The sequence below is a fragment of the Trachurus trachurus genome (assembly GCF_905171665.1).
Source record: "Trachurus trachurus genome assembly, chromosome: 4".
Classification (NCBI taxonomy): domain Eukaryota; kingdom Metazoa; phylum Chordata; class Actinopteri; order Carangiformes; family Carangidae; genus Trachurus; species Trachurus trachurus.
The window spans coordinates 18,192,380-18,213,749 of NC_139898.1; the positions used below are offsets into that span (position 1 = coordinate 18,192,380).

Consider the following 21,370-nt stretch of genomic DNA (forward strand, 5'->3'; position numbering starts at 1 on the left):
TCTGAGTCAATTATCACGGCACTGACATTAAGTAACCTCAATTAATCTTCCATAGTGGCAGTCTGAAGAGACAGGAATTGTTACAGGTACTGGCTGACCTGAGGGGAGCCACTGAGTCAGCACACACAGAGCAGACGCTTCCTCGGTCTCTGTAATAGATTCGTTATCCCCGGGATACGTACAGTCACTGCTGTTTACAGTAAATGTAGAACCATATCACATGTGAGAGCATGGAAGGGCATCTCAAAATCATTCCCCCCCCCGCAGTTAAATGTAGGTGTAATGTGGAATCATGTAAGCCACACCGCACTCGCATAATGCAAAAACCATGTGCGTGTAATTGGTCGATTTCATTTTCACAGCAAAGCGAGGTTTCATATTCAAGTTTGTAGCGGCTGTGGGGGGGGTGGGATGCTGACAGTAGTGATTCTGCTGGCCTTCCTAAGCATGTCAGAGGCTTTGTCGAGGCAGGGATATTTACTTGTCCCTGGGAAAGCAGAGACGGCTGACCCTGCACACTCTCCCTGCCTGTCTCTTCCTCTGGCTGATCTGATCGCGTACTGTATGTGTGATATGTTGTGTGTGTGTGTGTGTGTGTGTGTGTGTGTGTGTGTGTGTGTGTGTGTGTGTGTGTGTGTGTGATATGTTGTGTGTGTGTGTGTGTGTGTGAGCGTGAGTGTTTGTGATGTGCACTGAGTGTCTGATTGTTTTATGTGCATAAATGTATATATTATGAAACGTGTATGTATGTGTGCGTGCATGTGTGTGTTCGTGACAGGCTCGTCTATCGAAGGAGCAGCGGTGGGGCAGCTCCCTCCTGTCCAGACACCAGTCCCTGGAGGAGGAGTTTGAGCGAGCCAAGGCTGCTGTCGAGGTAAGCGGACTGCTGCTTAGTACACCTCACATCTATCTTCTGTCAACAAAGAGCCATGTTCACTGCCACTGACTTTTAATAAGACTTAACGGGAAAGACCAAACAGCACAACCTCTGAGTTTTTAGAGGACAGGACATATCAGGTTACAGACACTGCTTACATATGACCAGGGTCCAAGCCTGTTTATCAAGGTTTTTCAGATTAACTCCCACATTCACTAAAAGGCAAAGCACCAAGCAAAATATAAATGTCTATATGTTTGTCGTGAAAAATTCACAGAAAGAAATTGGTGGCATTTATTTTACCCTCGACTTTATCGGTAAATTGCATATTTGCCGGAAGAGAAACCAGTGCATCTCCAACTCTGCCACTTGCCCTGTACTTTATGAGAAAATGATGGAAAGAAATAATCTTTGAAGACATATTTAAATAGAGATGCAATAAAGTGACAATTCTCTGAACTCTAAGCCAAGAAAACTTTTTTCAATATCACATTCCCACCATCATTGCCCATGAAAACCTCATAATCGCTCCTGCAATTGAAATATACCTGGAGCCCTGTGAAGCTGATTTACATTTGACTCCCTCAGTCCTTCTTTTTATCTCTCTGTCAAATGATCACTATTGTGCTTCCCACAATGGGTTCGCCTGTGGTGCGAGCTGACAGTTTAATAGTCTAAGCTAAATTCACATACTCAAGTTCACAGGGTGTTTGACCCAGAAAAATATGCACGGCTCTAAGCTGGCTAACAATAGGAAGGTAAATAGGTCGGTCATTTTACTGCCAGACATACTGTATCAGATATCACAGGGGATGGTGACGTCACAGTAATTAGATACGGCTTAGGTCATCATATAGGACTGTGTATGGACATGAATGCATGAGTTGAGTTGTCAAGCTTGCCTCAGGTTCATGTGACATCAGGCTTGTGATGACACAGATGACGTGAAAACCTCCTCCATGTCTGAGGAAGAGCAATCGTGTGTTTGAAGTTCAAAGCATTTTCCTCATCTTTCATGGTCTAATCCATCCAAACTTGGGTGAGTTGCTTTTCTCTTTTTTGCAACAGGGTTTGGTGCCTTCGCAGGCTCTCTCTCAGCTGAAGATATTTTTGAAAAAGTTATATCACACTAGCCCAACAGCAGCTACCTGCGTGACTTAAAAGCAGAGTCTCTGTATTGGACAGGAGTTAATATAACAGACACATTTCTTTTTGTTTTTTTTTACTTTGAATAAAACCAGTCTAGCATTAAAAGGATATGTCCCTTCCTTGGAAATGGGAGTGAACCCTGCACTATTAGTGAACTTCAGCTTTACTGAGGCCTACAGTGGACTGTTGCACACTGAGCTATGTGTAATGGCCAATAAATAATAGAGCAGGGACGGGAAGACGGTGAGAAAGTGAGAGGAGCAGCTGCAGAGGAGTGGACCAACCCGCTTGGGGATCCCTCCCAAACTTAGTAATGACGTCACAACTTGTATAACCCGCTTGAGCTGCGTCCTCCCAAAGAATCACATCTTTTGTGTACACATACTGTACGTCAGCTGGAGGGCAGGTAAGTGATGAGATGCTCCTGGACGCCTCTGAGCATGGTGCATCGATTGGTAACAGTATCTCGCAGCTTCGATCGAGCAGCCTGAGTGCTGGCCTCCACTCTTAGAGGAGCCCTGATGCAAGTGGTCAGCCATTTCGGCTTCAACTGCCGATATCAAAGCCCACAATCAGATAACTCCCATTGAAGTAGCTGTGCATATGCATGCTCTTTCATACTTATAAAGACATGGAGGTAGCGGTGGCTCAGATGGCAGAGAGAACATTAAATTTGCACATCCCCTTTCTGCCAATTCATCCAATTAATGTAAAAAAAAAATTAGGATCCTCGGAGGGAGCAGACGAGGAATTAGGCTCCAAAATATAATCCATTTTTACAAAGCTCACACTGATGAGAATCTGTAGGTTTTATGATTTTACACATAAAACCTTAAAAATAAGGCACATAAAATGGTAGCAACACATGAGAGGGTGCTCAGCTTTGAATTAATTTACAAGGAGTCTGATAGAGTGATATTTTCTGAATAGCTTAGTGACAGCCCATGTCACATGAGGGCACCATCAATTACTGAGCTGATGACAGTGTAATACGTTTATTAGCGAACCAGTGGAACAGCTAGAGGGGAAATTGTTACTTAAGGGAACTGAGTTTTGACTGTGGGGCATGAGAATGTATTCCCACAGTGGTGATAAAGACAAGCTGAAGGCGACGGTGTGGCCTCTCATTTCAGTAAAACATTAAACACAACGGCAGAGATCCACTTTGAAGAACACTGGTCTGATGTGTGGTCTTGATTTAGCAAGAGACAGAGACAGTGCAGTTCCCTAGAAGTTAAAGAGGTGACAGAAAGGTCAGTGGTTTTAATCCACACATCTGCTTGGCAAATGTGGATGGAGAAAGTCAATGAGCAATGCTTTCACCTTCCTCAACGACTTCCATCAGTGTGCCCTCAAGCGGACCACTCAACAGCAGACTTTTCCAGTGGAGCTGCAACATTTCATTGCACAAGGCCACAACCAACTAACCTGCAGGCAACTGTATCTCCTACAACATTAAGTTTGGAAAACTTCTCTAACTTACTGTGTCCGTGTGCTGCTGGTGCTTAGCAGGTTGTGTGCAGTAAAGTTGAAGGCTATGTGTTTAAATTAGCTGCCTGACACAGGTGAAAACAATATGAGAGCAGGGAGAATGAACCAACACAGCTTACATCTACTATTCCCATGCACTTTGTTATCACACAGTCTGAACTAAAGCTTCTTTAAATAATCAAAAAGGTGGGGCGTTGTTTAGCTCAGTTGGTAGAGCACCCGCCCAATGTGTTGAGGCTATAGTCAGCAGGCGACCCCGGTTCGAATCTCGCACCTCCCATTTCCTGTCTCTCTCTCTACTATCCTATATATTATATTCAATATAGGTCATTGGTGACCAAGCAAGACAGCACATTTTTGTTGAAAAAGGGTCAACTTTTTCCTTCCGTCATTCATTTCATCAGGTTTTTGTTGATTATTATCACCGCTGTTACCATGGTTATCTACTGTACACCTGGCAGATTGTCCCCGCCCACTGGCATACCGCCTCATCCCAGTCATAAAGAGAAAGGTGCCATTCACAGTATTGTATTCAGTGTAACATGCATAAGTAATATTAATTAAAAATTGCTCATTATTGCACTTTAGTAATCACTAATGTGTTGTGTGTGGACAATGAAAAAGCTTGACCACAAAGTTCTAGCTTTGAACCTCCTCTCTGTCTCTTACTGGCCGCCCTCTGTAATCAACAGTTACAGTAACGGGTGAACACTACACCAGCAAACCATTCACACTGGTCCTCCCACAATCTTTCCACTTGCTACAGAGCATCTTCAGACTGTCATAAAATAGATTGTCATAAAACAATCAAAAATTGAGCCTACAGTGCATCAGAATGTTTGAGTGTTTTGAGTATAATTAATGTACTTACAGATGTTACTGGTTCAAAATTGCGGGGTTTTTCCTGCACTGCAGGATCGCGTGATCGCGTGACTTTTCACCACAACTGTTTTCCTCTAGGTGGCAGCACCGTACTAAATACTGCTCAGACGTTTTGGGGACAATGCTGACAGCCTGATAGCCGCGATTAGGAGTGGCGCTGTTCATGATACAGAATACAAGAGGATGAAAGGAGAACTAGCTGCAGACAGTAAATAATATAGTAGCCTCGTTTTTCAATGACAAAATGTAACGACGGCAGCTACAGTAGACTATAGCCCACGTCTCACTCTCTTTTTTCGGTCATCTGTCTCGTCATCTCCAAAATGTGTTTTTAAAATGAGCCAACTACAGTACTGTGCAGTAGTGCCGCAGATTTCTCACTCCGCACCTTGTTTGAGAGTGCAGCTGGATGATTTCTTGTGAATGAACGGGTCTGTGTCACTTTGGGGCTGGGCGATAAAACATAGGATAAATAACTTTCCCTCGATAGAAGACGCGGCCGATACAAAGTCTATAGGTTTAATTCATCCATTTTTTGACAGACAACACAAACAGCCAGTGATAATGAGAGTGGTGACACCGTCAGCCATGCAGCCGGCCTGGACTTTTTATTTTTAATTATGAAGGATCATCTGCGCAAGGCAAAGATGATAGCATCAACAAAACACGGCGTAACACACGCGGCTGTATGGGACAGGCTTTTATTTAATTCAGAACAAACCGCTTAGCAAAAATGGAAAATATAGTCTAGGGGAGAGCCGGGTCGATTGATACACTTTTCATTTAAACGTCTTTTTCAAAGATGACGTTATGTACACAAACATTTTTATCATGTGATCAACAACTCACATGTGTATTTTCTTAGTTACAAGTGTAATTTAACACATATGTTGGATGATCGCGCTGTTTTATAACTTTGAACGTAAGTTGACATTTGTCTCAAACGCCCCACCTATGCGGGTCGTTTGAGACACAGAGGAGGGACGGTTGAAACAGCATGTTTTAAACAGAAACTACTGACATTACTCTCGTTTTTATGAAGCATATCGGACAACATACTAGTGTACTTGTTATTGCCAAAATGTCACATAATTTCTCACAATATAAATAGGTCAAATAAATATTTTTGTCCCGTGCGCAATTGTCAAGATCCGCATTTCGATTAAACTCGCCTTTCTTCTTTTGTACGAGTTGTTGGACAACTGCATTTTAATTTAATTTACTTATTTCCCTGCCCTAAGTCATGTTTATGGATACACAGTTGAACATATTGTCATTTTTCCCTCGGCATTTTCCCCTCACTTTGCTGAATATCTGTTGATTCACGTCATAAACACGAACATTAAAAATATGTGGTGTTTATTAAAAATACATGTTGTTCATTCAAATCGGTTGTTGTTCATTGCAAAACAGTTAGGCTATTAATTTGGTGATTTATATACAGATATTGATCGCGCAGTGTGACCACAATCACTACGCACGGTGGCGTGAGGGACATTTGAAACAGCTGTATCAATCGTCCCTCCAGCGACTACTGACAATAAAACCTGTTTTGCCTCTAAACTTCAAAACTATGACATTTCATAATTTAGGACCTGTTTATGTACGAATTCATCTGTTGTTAGGTCATATTATTATTGCATTAAACACACAATACAACTTTTGATCACTTTCTCCCCGGCTACGTTGGTGGAGATCTCCCACACAGTAAAAGATTTAGGCAACACATTCTTCCAGCTGGCTGTTTTTCTTCCAGTTACAGAAAGTAGCCTATGTGCAAAGTACCACATTAACATCTCTATTCATATAACGCCCATCGAAACAGCTGATTTACATGTCGGCCGTTAAGGCAAGGCAAGGCAAGGCAATTTTATTTGTATAGCCCGTTTTTACAAACAGTTTGTCTCAAAGGGCTTCACATGGCATCGTAGCAACATCCTCTGTCCTTAGACCCTCACATCGACTGAGGAAAAACTCCATGGAAACCCTTTTAACAGGGAAAAACAGGAGAAACCTCAGGGTGAGCAACAGAGGAGGGATCCCTCACCCAGGACGGACAGACGTGCAATAGATGTTGTTACAGACAAGAAAACAGTTTACAGTTTGTCACAGAATGTGCGGAATATGGAAATGTTAACACATGGCGATTGGCCATTCACGCGGCTTTGTTCTTGGTTTCGGCCAATCAGCTTATAAGCACATGGCTAATTATCAGCTTTCAACCAATCGCACTGTTTTAATGTGTGTGTGTGAAAGTTATTTTCTTTAGTTCATTTTCGTTTCTTTTGGATTTTTTTTACAACAATGTATCAATATAATATTGTTTTCGTTTCATTTCGTTATAAAAATCAATCCCTTTTCTTTGAAACAATGAGATTGAGCAGCTAAAACTCAATAAACTCAACCATGGCTTGTTTTATTGTTAATCTGAACGCACATGTATAAAGGGCAGAGTCAAGGCAGCAGATAAATCACAAAACATCAACGCGTCCGTGAGCGCAGCGCACCTCATTTTCTCCTGTGAAGAAGAAGAGAAAAAATAACCCCATGGTCCGACCTGACCCAGTTATTTAATGTTTAGGTTTATTTAGAAGAAGTCTGATTATGACTGCTGTTCTGGATCAGATTATTTGCTCATAATTCGGGTTATTTTCAAACAGTGGCCAAACAACAGATCAATTAATTATTATAGACTATATTTTCCATTTTTGCTAAGCGGTTTGTTCTGAATTAAATAAAAGCCTGTCCCATACAGCCGCGTGTGTTACGCCGTGTTTTGTTGATGCTATCATCTTTGCCTTGCGCAGATGATCCTTCATAATTAAAAATAAAAAGTCCAGGCCGGCTGCATGGCTGACGGTGTCACTTTGTATCGGCCGCGTCTTCTATCGAGGGAAAGTTATTTATCCTATGTTTTATCGCCCAGCCCCAAAGTGACACAGACCCGTTCATTCACAAGAAATCATCCAGCTGCACTCTCAAACAAGGTGCGGAGTGAGAAATCTGCGGCACTACTGCACAGTACTGTAGTTGGCTCATTTTAAAAACACATTTTGGAGATGACGAGACAGATGACCGAAAAAAGAGAGTGAGACGTGGGCTATAGTCTACTGTAGCTGCCGTCGTTACATTTTGTCATTGAAAAACTAGGCTACTATATTATTTACTGTCTGCAGCTAGTTCTCCTTTCATCCTCTTGTATTCTGTATCATGAACAGCGCCACTCCTAATCGCGGCGATATGTGATACATAATCATCAAGTCATAAAGCAAGACAGGCTTTATCATATTACAATAGTTTCTGTGATTTAGGCAGTGTATACAGTAGTTAGTTCTAGTTTAATAGCCTAGAGTTTAAGCTGTGGATTACTGCACAGATCACTGAGTCATCCGCCTGTCGTCCTCCGTTCTCACAGATGCCACCTGGCGGTTGTTTTGGCACATTGAGGCTTTTCATTAAAACCTCTTGTCTCGCCAAAGAAAAAAAATGCATGAGTCTTGTGCCGTCTCGCGTGGACCACGCGTGAAGTCCGCAAATTTGAACCAGTAACATCTGTACATTTCCTAATTTTGAGCAATATTTCACAGGCAGGACATAAGACACTAACTCCAGTCACTGGTGTCAAAGTCTTGCCAATTATACAAGAAAAAACCGGCAAAAACATTTGCAATCCACAAAAATAATGTTTCCTTAAAAATAAGAGAGACAGGTTTGCTACAGGTGAGCCCTTTTCATTTAACGCAATCAATTACAAGCAAAAACATATCAGAGCATTAAGCATGTTATTAATGCAACTACACTGCAGTTATCACCTGCACGCAGTGATGTCCTGGCCACAGCTGCTCTATGTGTTGTTATCTCAAATATCCATATACAGTAGCAGGTGATTTCATTGCCTGCCAAAACGCATTTGTAGCACTTGTCCACTAAAATGTATGTTATTCTTCTCTGAGTGACATTATCAGGACTGCAGCTTCCTATTTTTGTCTCACTGACCAAGGACTTGGCCCACACAGCAGAGCAGTGGTAGGCTCATTAACATCAAAAGGCCAGGCCAGCCGTGCTGTGGAGATGATGGAGCCTTTTTTTTTTTTTTTTTTTGGAGGTCGCTCTGTGTCACTGGTAAATAATGAGACTTTTTGTAACGTTAGTCCCCTGGGTAAAGTGGATAAGTAACACCTATTCATGTGCTCGGTTTCCTCCTTTATGACATCTCAAGTTAACACAACTCACAATTGACAAACAGATAAGGCTGGAGTCCAGAGCTCACGCAAATAAAGAGTCGTGTTTGATGTAGTGTTGTCACGATACCAACATTTTGGTACCGGTATCGGTACCAACAAAGTACTCGGTACTTTTCCAAATAAAAAGAGAACACAAAAAATGTTGTTATTGGCTTTATTTTAATAGAAAATCTTAGAACTATAACATATGCATCAGTAATCAGTAAATCAGTAAACAGTTACTGCTGCTGCATGATTAAATTTCCATCTATATTAATCTGAACTCTTCCTAAATTAAAACATTAGTGGTCTGTTTAAAAATGAATATCAACTTGTTTTCTTTGCATTATTTTAGGTCTGAAAACACTGCATCTTTTTTTGTTATTTTGACCAGTTGTAATTTTGGGGAGAAATTGTTATCAGTAGTTTATAGAATGAAACACAAAGGTTCAAACACACACACCTATTGTTTCCCATATGTAGACCAAATTGATTCATCGTTCCGTTAATTCATCTCCGCGTAGCGCTCCATCGCTGTGTTCACTCACTCACACAGAGAGAGAGAGAGAGAGAGAGAGAGAGAGACAGAGAGAGACAGAGAGAGCATGCCAGTGGTGGTGCGTGGTAAAAACGAAACTTATCAACCAGCAGTGTTTGCATTAATTAACGAGTCTGTGGCGCGCGCACACACACAGATACACACACAAACCCAGGCACATGGACAGGTCGCGCTGTAATGGCAATAAAAAAAAAAGCACCTTGCTTCGTTTGTGGCTCGCTCACTCGCTCGCTGTGGCTCAAATTACAATGCGGCGATTTCACGTGGCGACGTCACCAATGAAAGTACCGGTCCCATCTAAGCGCAGTATAGTACCTTTTTAAATGCGTCAGTACCCCGGTACCACTCTAGTACCGTATACCGAACAACCCTAGTTTGATGTTCAATGCCATGTCACTTGAGTTCATACAGCCCAAAATCTCAATCAGTCAATCGATCATACATTTTTTCTGAGAACATTTAAATAAAATATGGTTTCGCAGTTTACTGTAGGCTATGTAACATTTTAGGGGGTTAAAATCTTCACATAGCAACAAATTGACGCAAATTCAAACATCCCTAACAATTTACCGGTTCAACAAAGAAAAGCTGCATGCATTTATGGGGCAAAACCAATAATTATTCCAGCAGCTGCAACACTGAGTAAGCGGATCATAAGAAATTAGTCACTTTTTTGTGCCTGAAATAACCCATTGCCAATGGTTGCCAAATGCATCAGAGCCCATACAGTACACCTACATTTCCATTTATACTTTCATTCATGTGCAAAGTGCTCTACAGATTTTCAAAACAGGAAATCATTTGTTCATCATATATCATGACATGGTTGTGGTCTGTACGTAGAATAAAACACAGGATAAAGCTTTGAGTCCATCTAAATATTGTTAGCTTGCATTCCAACAAGTGAATATGTGCTTCTTATTGATCTGGTGACAAACAGATTTTCTGTCCTTACTTTCGGTTTCGCTGCGAGTCATGAGAATAACGGAGCCGAATCGCCGTTTATGGTCGGAACTATGACGGTATGTGAACCTCTTTGAACCTCTGACTTTAATTATTGATGAATGAAAACATGAGTCCGTCTTGCGCCGGTGAAATAATTTTACGGTGCGTGCGGAGGCTCATAAATGTAGTGTGAAAACGCTTCGCTTTTCCAAAACTCCTCGTTGTCCCTTTAAGGTTAAATGTACAGTACATTTTAAGCGGTGATATTGGCTTCAGAGACAGAAAAATAGTGATAGTGGCTTTGTTTTCCCCAATAAGGACACGTTTCATCATCACCTCACCATCACTGTTAAATCAAGACTAAGGAAATATTGTAGCTTCCTTTGTCTTTGTTTTTTAGGAGCATCAGTTGCTATGTGAGCTGACCTAGCATGAACTATCAAGTTCTACACATTACCTTCCAGAGTATTTATTTTCACTGTACTGTACATAAATAACTGCAGTTCAGCTGACTAAGAAACACTAATTGGATTCTAGGAGCAAATTATGAGTAGTTTTTTTTCTGAGTAGAGTGACACCAACAGCCATGGGTATGTGTGACATATGTAGGCGTTGCTGTGATCATCCACTTTGTCAATAATGTATTCATGGAGTAACTAATGAATCCCCCCCCAATCTCACCTCCAACAGCCCTGTTCATTTCCAAGAGGCAGTGACACGTTTGGCGGCACGAAGCTCTCTGGATTCAATCCATTTCACGTAACACTTCATCAGAGCTGCTGAAATTAGAGTCACAGCTACGGGTTCGCTCCACTGATACACGGGATATAAATTACCTCGCTGTATCTTTGTCTTGTTCCACATAATTAAACTGCCAATGCCAGTGTTGAAAAACGCCCTTCACGGCGTTATAAAGAAATATGACTATGTTGCTTGCAAATTAAAAACTTGCCCTGTACATTTACTCTGTTTTACCTCTGAGAAATGTGTTGTCACCTGTGGTGCAGCTAAGGGACAGGCACAGCACAAACAACTGAACTGTCTATAACACACAAATTAAAAGATGACAAATAAGGTCATAGTGCAAAAACAGGCCCTCAGCATGGTGAGAAATAACAACAAATAAAAAGCAGTGTCTATTAAAAATGAGCACAAAAACTGTTGTATACTTGTTGTAAACTGTGTGTAAGCAGCCGGAGCTGCAGCTGGTCACAACACTATAACTTTGTAGACACTTGCCACACACAGCCATTATAAACAAATGTTGCAACTAACCATGTAGATTTACTCAAGTATTGTGAAGTTAAACTCAAGTACTGAACTGACAGTAATACAAGTTTGAAGTTGTTGTAGTTTAGTTGCAGTTTTCCATTTTAATTTACTTAATACTTACACACCGTTTACTTGAAAAACAATATTCTTCCTGTACTCTGCTTCATTAATAAAACATAAACATCTTTAAAATTATGTCACAGATTATCTTAATAGGAAGAGGACATACAAACACACATGGTAATTAAGTACTGACATAAACAGATACCAGATTAACTATAGGATCCCAGCAGAGAACTGGCCCCGTTTCTATACTTTAACAACTCAAATTACCCCAAATTCTTTTGACAACTATGGATTTTCCAGCCTCACCACCATCACCATCCATATATTTTCCACAACCCGAGGAGATCTAATAGTGCACTTCCTGACACAGCCAATAGTGGAGACTCACCTTCAGGCAATTTGTCTGAGAGTCTGCAGCCTGCAATTATCTGCCATCTCTCACCATCAGGGGCCACACTCTGGCCTCCATGTCAATCACACAGAGACTCTATGTGAAGATGAGAATCCCTTTGACACAAACAGACACACACACTCTTACAGTAGATCTTTATGACCCTGCAGCAGCGACACTATAGCCTACATACAGTACTGTAGACATAGGGCACATCATGCTTACTGTAGTGCTGTCATGTGCTCAGGAGTTTCTGGCTAAAGAGTAGTCACAGGTGGCTGTTCTGCTCTGTTTGACATGATTATCTCCAGTTTGCTCTGCAGGCAACAGGAAGACAGCCAAGAATCATGGATTCAACTGGAAAAAAAAAAACTGGACAGATGCAATTGTTACGATAAAAACAGGGGTGACGTGAACTGAATCTGTGATAATGCTGCTATACAACAGGAGCAAATGCAGTGCACTGCTCAGAAAGAACTGTGTGTACATTTTTAACACCATAGGCACTAGGCAGAGTCAAGGACAGAACATGCTGAATTTCTCAATACATCATGCAGCTGTAAATCCAAGACCAAACTCAAACTCCATACAGAGATAACTCAGCAAACATCCCACTCTGGACTATTACAAAATTGCACTGCAGCAGATGCACATGTCCATATCACAGTCATAATAATCATCTCTTTTGTAGCACTGAAACAAATCAGTAAAAGGAAAAACAAGCTTGAATTTGATGGGCTACATTGTTAAAAGAATTTGTAACTGCTGCCTTACAATAAACAAGCATCTGCTGTCTGGCGGTAGAAAAATATGATGGACTGAAACTCATGCCGCAGTACTGTTTTGTTCATAGCCTGTAGCCACGCTGATGTTATCAAGCTGGTGTTACCATACTAAAAGTACAGCTGCATCCAACATACTAAAAGTCACACTAACATAATTTTTTTTTAATTTGCACCAAGGACAAAATGTTGACCTTATGGTAGCACTAGATGAAAAGTCAGGAGATCACCAAAATTAGTACAGCCGTTCATGCACAAATTGTGATCTAACTGATTACCAATACTTTCCATTTCAGAACATCCAAATTTCGCAGACATGCTTAAACAGGAGAGATACTGTGCAGTCCTGTTTCACATTTTAGTCGCAAGTTTAGATGCAAGTCCCTTGATGCAGCTTTTTGAACACACTAAAGCTGTTTCAACTCCTTTTGGCGCAGGCAGTTAAGCAGTGTGTTGCAATAGTCAAAATGAGCAAAGAGAAAGGCACCTATAATCCTCTCTGTATCACTGAAACTCATGATGGATCTAATTTTAGCCATGCTTCTCAGATGGAAAAACTATGGCTGAACAGGTTTTTTAGCATCTCTTTCAAAAAAACGTTACAGCTTGAGTCTCATCAGACTCCTCAGTACTTGGAGGCAGACTGGATCATGTTTGCTGATGAAAAATACTGAATCTGCGTCAAAACAAAAAACTTGTTGTATCTGAGCATAAAAAAAGATTTAGTGTAATAGATTAATGCATAACGTCCCACATGGTTTATAGTGCTAACTGAAAAATATGCAAAGAGGAAAACGGATATATTCATTTGGTTTAAGTAAGAGGTTAAGCAGTAGCCTGATGCATCAGCCGCTTACTTCATTACATTTCATATAGCGGTCTGAACACGAGCCATAGGGATTCGTTTGCTTCCGGGAGGCGGTTGCTTACATTTGCTTCAACTAATCGCTGCTGCTTGGTGGTCACGTGTGCTATACACCGGTTAAGCTCATAGGTTAATCTTGAGCGCTTGAGTTCAACGTCATCGCCTTCACTTACCCGTCTGTTCGCTGATTGGTCCGTCCGCTCTGGCGGACGGAGCAAACCGAAACGCATTGCTAGTGTCCTGACTACATGTTTGAGGCAAATGAAATTTGCCGGAACCAGTAGGCGGCGCTAGCCTGGCTAGTTAAGCAGAGTATCATTGACTAAACACTGAGTACGTCTCATTTGCATGAATGAATGTAAAACAAGCACCTCCACTGTGATCACTGGGGCAAAAGATAAATAGGTGAAACCATTCATGTGACTCCAGGGCTTCATCTCTGCATAACCTGATACGTTTTACAGATGACACACACACACCATCCTTGATTAGAGCTAACCTGACACAAAAGTTTAAAACAAAGCAGTTATGAAATGAGGTAAACTCATTATCCAAACATTTTATTGTTAATAAAAGAGGTAGCAGCACAGAGGCTTTCGTCAGACACTGTCAGCACTGTTGATGACTGTGCATTATTTCCCAAAAGTGTGATGTGATGCAATGTGAAAAAGTTATGAATCTGGCTGCACGCTTGTTACTCAATGCAGAACGTGTGCTGCCAATTGATTAAGATGTTTCCTGAATTTGTCGAGTGTTTTCTTAAGTTGTACCTCGTTGACTGTACTTCTGACAGAAAATGAGAAGTCACTGGTGGACGGGCGTATTTAAATGATTATACATCCACAGTAATCTTTGAGGATTTAGTCAACAAATTGAAATGCCAGAAAATAACAGTTCAAATGTCAAGTGAACAGATGCTTAAAAATACAACACAGCATTTCTTGACCACATAAATGATTAGTCTATTCACACGTGATTAAATAGTATTGACGTCCAGGTAATTATGCGCACTGTGCATTTGAAAATTAAAGGTCATTTTCTGGCTATGTTTACAAACAGTACAGATTTAAACTTCTTCTATTTCATTTCAAATATAATTGCTAATTTAAAAGATCTGCTCATCAATTTCAAAGTAATAACAAGTTATTATCTTGTGTTTTGATTTTTGCTGCACAGTTATTTGCATTTGAAGTGTGAATTGTTCCTCTAAGCTCTGCCTTGGTTTGCAAATGTGGTGAGTCATCAATAGTGTGGGGTCCATATATTACAGCCGGTCAGTGAACCTGACATACGTGACATTTCCAGCAATGGGATGATGGGAAATTACAAGGGCTGTTGTTCTACTATGCACTAATCGCTCATTCCCGCCCTCTCACCACTCCCCTCCTTCTCCTCCTTCTCCAATCTATCCATCCCCCCTCCTCTCTCCCTCTGACGTCTGTAGTCAGATACTGAGTTCTGGGATAAGATGCAGGCGGAGTGGGAAGAGCTCGCTCGGCGGAACTGGCTGACAGAGGACGAGCAGTCGCAGATTCCCTCCACTGTCTCACCACATGAGAAGGTCACTATCATTAAGACTTTACAATCAGCATGCGAAGAAATGTCTCTTGATGACACTGATGGAGAGCTATAGATACTGGCAGCCTATGTAGCATAAATAATGCATGCCTATCTAGACTGTAGGATTAGTTAAAAACCGTGATATACAGGGTGTTTGATATGATATTTGACTTGAACATTTTGCATAAAAATTTCACATCACTCCAAAAGTTTCAGTGCACAACTATATACATGATTGTGACACAATTTCCCATATACAGTATAATGTACCAAAGCAGCAGGACCTAAAAATCCACCTACCAACATCTCTAAATGTCAGCGCATAACAAGTTATATCTCTTTTGTCTTATCTGTAAGAAAACAGAAATGTAAAAATGACAAGTTTTTGTAGTCTTGTTGTCACAATGAGGCTGCTAGGGAATTGTAACTCATGCAACTTTGTATAAAACCAGATTTTGTCATTTTTATATTTCTGTTTGTGTACAGATCAAACTTATGTGATATAATGAGTTCACTGTTGGGCTTTAGAAGTGTTGAAGGTTTTTTATACCTTTAGAAACAACTAGCTAAGATAACTTCAGCTATTTGTCTCTTGACTAGCTTCATGATTAACCCACAAACATGAGTCATATGATTCCTCTCAGGTAAATTACAGCAAGGATGTGAATGACCATATTTCAAGATGCTCAGTTATTGCTTTAAATGCAGACAGTTGTTAGATTTGACTATTTGAACATCCATATAAAATATACAGTAAGGCAAAATCAGAAATATGCTACAGTACATGTATGTCCATGAAAACACAGACCTGCTGTCCTATTGGCATTTCATACTAAATGTAGTTGAATGATCTGACACACATTACAGTACATTGGATGTTATAGTATGTGTATGATACAGCATAGCATTTATCTTTAAGGATATAAAGGAACGTTTGCAGGTTTCAGAGGACAGAAAGCATATGGCTGAGCTGTATACTTCACCCATCTGCTGCCCTGCTTATATAAGGAAACCGTACAAGATCGGGCTTCTCGATTGATCCCAGTGTTGAACCAGTTCTTAAAGAAAAAGCTGTTTCAAAGTCATCAAGCTCAGAAGCAGGCAACAACACACCAGGGTAATCACAGTTTGAAAATGCAAAGTTTAACATTTAAAGAGAACAGACAACCCCGGGGAGCTGAGCCTCAGGTTTGATGTGAAGCAGAAAAGATCGATTCCTGCTGCTGGAGCGTTGCTTAAACATACAACTGCACAGGACAGTTGCCCTGGTTTGCATTTGAATGCTGAAGAGAGAAACTGACATTGCCACTGTCCCTGTTTTTTTTTTTGTTTGTTTGTTTTTTTTTCGCTGACAGGGTTACTACTTCCACACAGATAATCCTTATAAGGACCTGCCAAATGCATTTGAAGAAGGACTAAAGAAGTCCCGAGAGGGAGACTTGCCAAACGCTGTGCTTTTGCTGGAAGGAGCCGTCTTGCAGGACCCTCACGATTCAGAGGTGAATTCAATTTAGTACACACATGCTCACACTTACATTGTGTTTTTTCCCCTATTCAACCAGTAGCTGTGGGGACACTTGCATTTACAGCTGTGGGTGTATTTTCAAAAGGGAAAGAGTGTTACACGCATTTACAGCTCAGATGGCCAATAAAACTGCAATCCAGCACCGGTCAACCAGACTGGAGCGGTATGGTTTCAGCACAAACTTGTGGCGACATCCAAGTCCACTTACTCCACCACATGTTGAGATAAGCTAGAGAGAAGGAAATGCCTCGCTGACCACAGGCTGTGTGAAGCAGATTTAGCAGGTAGCACCCACAGGCTGGACACCGATTGCCTGTAAAGGGCAAATATTATTTCTTTTTTATTTTCTTTTTTTTGTATTTGTTAGATGAGCTGTTTACTGTAGCAAAAATACTTGACTTGCTCATGCTCTTGATGAGAATTTTCATTTGCCCAGTGAGCTGAGAAATAGCTCATTCCGCAGGTTTCTTCTCCTTTTTGTATTCTTCCCATTTCAAAAGAAGTGACCTCTTTGCAGGCTGAAAGAGCAAAGCCTTCATACAAAGTACTTTCGGATTCCCCTGGAATATACAGAAATGTGCCAGTTATTCCGAGGAGAGGATTATCCCACGGTGTATGGAACTAATACGATTCCAAAATTCCTCCTTGGGCGCTTAGTGGCTTATTGCCCCACTGTGAAGACCTCTGAATCATTCAGAAATAATTTCGCCCCTCATTTCATAGAGTGGAACAAAGAAACATCTATAGAGATTAGCTTTGGAACAGGTTATTAAGTGTGCCCTTACAGGCACAAAATACAAAAGGGGTTGATTTCATAATCACATTTTGGATTTTGGGTTAGTTACATCATTTTTTGCCCTCCCGTGCAAATCACGGGTACTTTCAATTTGCTTTTCTGATGCGGGGGATCAACTGTTTTCATGATCAGCTAACATTTAAGTGATGTTTAAAGCAAAAGCATTTACAGATTCTCCAGTGTCCACTGTCCAGTATCTCCGAGTCCTGTACTGTTGATCAGACAAAATAAGTAATTTGAAGACATGATCCTGGGCTTTGGGAAATATTCTTCTGTCGATTTCTGACATTTTATAGACTAAACAACAAAGCAATTAACCGAGAACACTAATCATTAGTTGCGACTCCAATCAGATAAGCTTTGCATACTGTCTTCCAATAGACCTACAACTCATGTCCAAAAATAGTGGGAAAAAAATAGTCTAGCCCAAGGTAGCATCTTCAGCATCTTTCTTCATTCTAGCAGTCCAAAACCCAACCATTTTTCCACTGTGTAAATGACAATAAGTCAATTATAAAAATAGCCCTTTTTGTTGATGGACTGATTATTCAGCTCTATATAAATGAGCAGTTGTAAGTAAATCATCTCTGAAATTGGAAAATAAATGGTTTTCTATTGTTTGGCTGATTGAATGGAATATATGACAGTATCTAAAGGACAACCCTCTTGGCTAAACACAATTTTAAAAAAAACTAATTGCATTTGCTCTTGTTTGACTGCATGGAAGTTTTGTATTTTGTGGGGTTTCTGTTTATTTTCACTGAAGCTTCCTCTGCTGCAATCTGTCTGAAACAATGAGCTCTGAGCTGGATCCAACTCTTTGTGCTGGACAGACAATGCAGAGCCACTGTAACTGTGCTTCAGCCCCTTGAGAATACCGGGTATGGAGTCCAAGTTTCCACCGTGCTGTTTAGCGTTACCTGTATTTTGTTTCCCCTGCAGGCTTGGCAAGTGCTGGGGACCACCCAGGCTGAAAATGAGAACGAGCAGTCAGCGATTGTCTCCCTCCAGAGGTAGGGAGAAACAACTGCATGAGATTCCCATTTACAATTAAAAAAGTCGCTGTCATACGTGGAGGAGCTGTCAGCTGTTACGGCTCGGGGACACCATATGTTTGCACAAGTGGGACTCTGCAGAAATGTCACGTTAAAAGATGAAGCCCAGTGTATGAAATTTGCCTCAGAGGTTTCAATGAACTTTGTGACAGCAGTCTATTCAGCAAAAAAACAAACAAAGGCAAAGGTTTAATGCAGATGTTAAGATTTATGATATGTAGAGCCATGAGAAGAGCAACATCAGTATCTTCCCTCAGATGCCAAGTTCTTAAACCAGAAACCAGAAGGAAGAAGTTTGGCGATTTTTTTATTCCTAAAATAGAAGCACCACACATGGATGGTGATTGCACAGAGCTAGGGAATGAACAGAGTGCTCAATGGGAGGTGGCCCACTTCCATTCATAACTGCTGATGACAAGAATTGCACCTATCTCAGAGTGTGAACACTGGCTAGAAAACTGAAAACACAGGACACAGCCATTCAGAAAAAACATCATTCTTCCTAAGTAAGTGTCACATAGACCATCCAGTCAGGCAAATGAAACATTTTGCTGCTGTCGTAGATAAATGGGATTACAAAGAATGTATGATCTTTTTTTTTTAAATCCCTGACAGAATCTTACTTAAACCAACAGATTTAGGCTTATTCTGAAATCCCATTCAGATCTTTGCATGATTTAGATTTTATTTTGCTTATTACATAATAGCTCCTCCATCTGTGAGGGGAGTGTTTGGATATGCACGGGAATACAGTATTAGATGTTTACCTGGCATTCATCCTGTTGTTGTTACACTGGCACCATTTCAGATGGCAAGCATCATGTTAATACTGCTACTCTGTTTTTTGCCACATTATTTGACATAAAACTTCATAGAATATTGAAGATAGAATACTTCATACATACAGTATGTAGCCTTAAACAACATTTATGTAATTTCTCTACGTATAGCAGTGGGGGGCTGAAATAATTTGGTTTGTCTTAGATTACAAGGGTTTTAAGGAAGTTGGCGCATCAGTTGTGGCAAATCTGTCTTGAAAATTATCTTGATGAAAGCCAAATCCTGTTTTGGCCTCCCTCCCCTCTTAACTAATCTAAGTTGTTCATCCAACACAGTGCTGCTCTTCTGCCCTTTTCAATTACAAAGGCCAGCGTAGATCTTAGTGGCAGTCGTCCGCATGATATAACCAGTGATATAACTCAATCACCCAAGGGCATTTCCCCCCCCCCCCAAAGGCAAAACTAATGCAAATCGTGGAACCCCGCGGCTGAGGGCGCATGCAAAACGTTGTCCGGCAGAGCAGGAGATGAGCAGCTCATCCATCCTAATCCAGAAATCATTAGCCTCCGCCTGATGTTCCTATGCTTTGGCCTGTCCCAATTAATGCCTGTCAAATCTAGATTTCCCTTTGAAGTACACACCTTACGCCATCTCTCCTCTCCCATTGCCTGGTTCTCGTATCCATCCAGGTGTTTGGAGCTCCACCCAAGCAACCTCACAGCCCTCATGGCTCTGGCAGTGAGCCTGACCAACACTGGTATGCGCAGTGACGCCTGCGAGGCCCTGCTCCGCTGGCTGCGACACAATCCAAAGTATAAGCACCTGCTGAAGGGCAAGACCAACCTGATGGGATCACCAAACTCCCAACGCAGGATGTCGCACGCTCTCAATATGGGCAGACATGAAAGGTAAAGTATTTATCCTGAACTACTCAGTTTACTATGATGCAAGACACAGAAACACAGAAGCCAACCTTTCATGTAAGAGGCTGAAATCAGTGAGGTTGGCATTTTTTCACAAGTTTTGCTTGAAAAATCAATCAAACAATCAATATTAATCAATTATCAAAACAGTTGAACAATCAACTAATTATTTTCAGTTCAGTTTGGTTCTGGGCATGTTTGCAAATCAATGTCTGGTACTCATCAATGGTGATATTAGATTTCTGCAAGAATGTAATATTAAGTATTTTAATTGGGCCAGATTTATACTATACCTCCTCCACTTGAAAGCTGCAGCACAGCTGGCTTCACCGAGAGTCACCAGTACCTTAAGGTCATCATTGTAAAATCTGAATCAATAATATCTGTACTGTCCAAGTATCGATACTAGAAAAAGACATTGATGTGAATGTCAAAACTATTAAATTGAGGACCCATTATCAGTTGCAGTTGCATTTAGATACAGAAATGATTAGAGTTTTAAACTGAATTTCAGCCTTCCCTAACAGCTCAGAGTTATTGATTAGGTGACAAACATATGATACATCCTGTGGACTGAAAAACAAGATCTCTACCAACAGACTTGCATTTGTTTTACTTAAACTACCATTACAGTGTCAGGGAGACCAAAAACTTATTTCAAGGTCTCTAACCACAGCTGGTATTGGTGTAATTTTACTGGCGAGATGGCATATACGTATCCATCTTGTAACAACTCATACTGCAGGACCGCCCGTGTTATCTTAAGCCAGAAAAATGAGGTTGTTGGGTATATCAGATTGGAGAGGCCCAAATCTGCTGCCCAGGTAGAACAGCACTTCATCAAATCATTAATCGCCTGGTCAATGTGAAGGGATAAGAGTACATCCCAATACCTGTGATCTCTCCTTTAATCCATGCAATATCCTCCTTTTAATTTCTGCTGCTCCCTCCATCCCTCTCTCTTTGGCCTCATTACACACTCTTCTCTGCACCTCTCTCTCCTCCATCCATCGTTTGCCCTCCCTCCCTCTGTTGTGGCCGCAATGGGAACATAACATAAAGGGCAATCCATATCTTTACCCAAAAGCTAAGCACCAAGTGCCCATTGAGGCAGAAGTAGCAGTCTATCTAATCTGTCACTTCTGTGCAAAAGTTTTCAAACTGTGAGACTTTAGCCCTCATAGAGGGATGTAGAGATTGCAGGGCATGACAAGGAAGAGAAATGTTTA

At 41.0% G+C, this 21,370-nt stretch overlaps 1 protein-coding gene across 1 annotated transcript in view; it reads left to right on the plus strand.

The window, feature by feature from the left end:
- Positions 1-21,370, plus strand: part of pex5la (peroxisomal biogenesis factor 5-like a) — a gene marked incomplete at both ends in the record, with an annotated part of 89,508 nt that overhangs the window by 61,656 nt on the left and 6,482 nt on the right. The window contains 5 exons of the mRNA XM_083969523.1: positions 779-874; positions 14,947-15,063; positions 16,418-16,561; positions 18,326-18,396; positions 19,908-20,126. Coding sequence (XP_083825649.1) covers positions 779-874; positions 14,947-15,063; positions 16,418-16,561; positions 18,326-18,396; positions 19,908-20,126 — 647 coding nt within the window. The remainder of the gene's footprint in view (positions 1-778; positions 875-14,946; positions 15,064-16,417; positions 16,562-18,325; positions 18,397-19,907; positions 20,127-21,370) is intronic.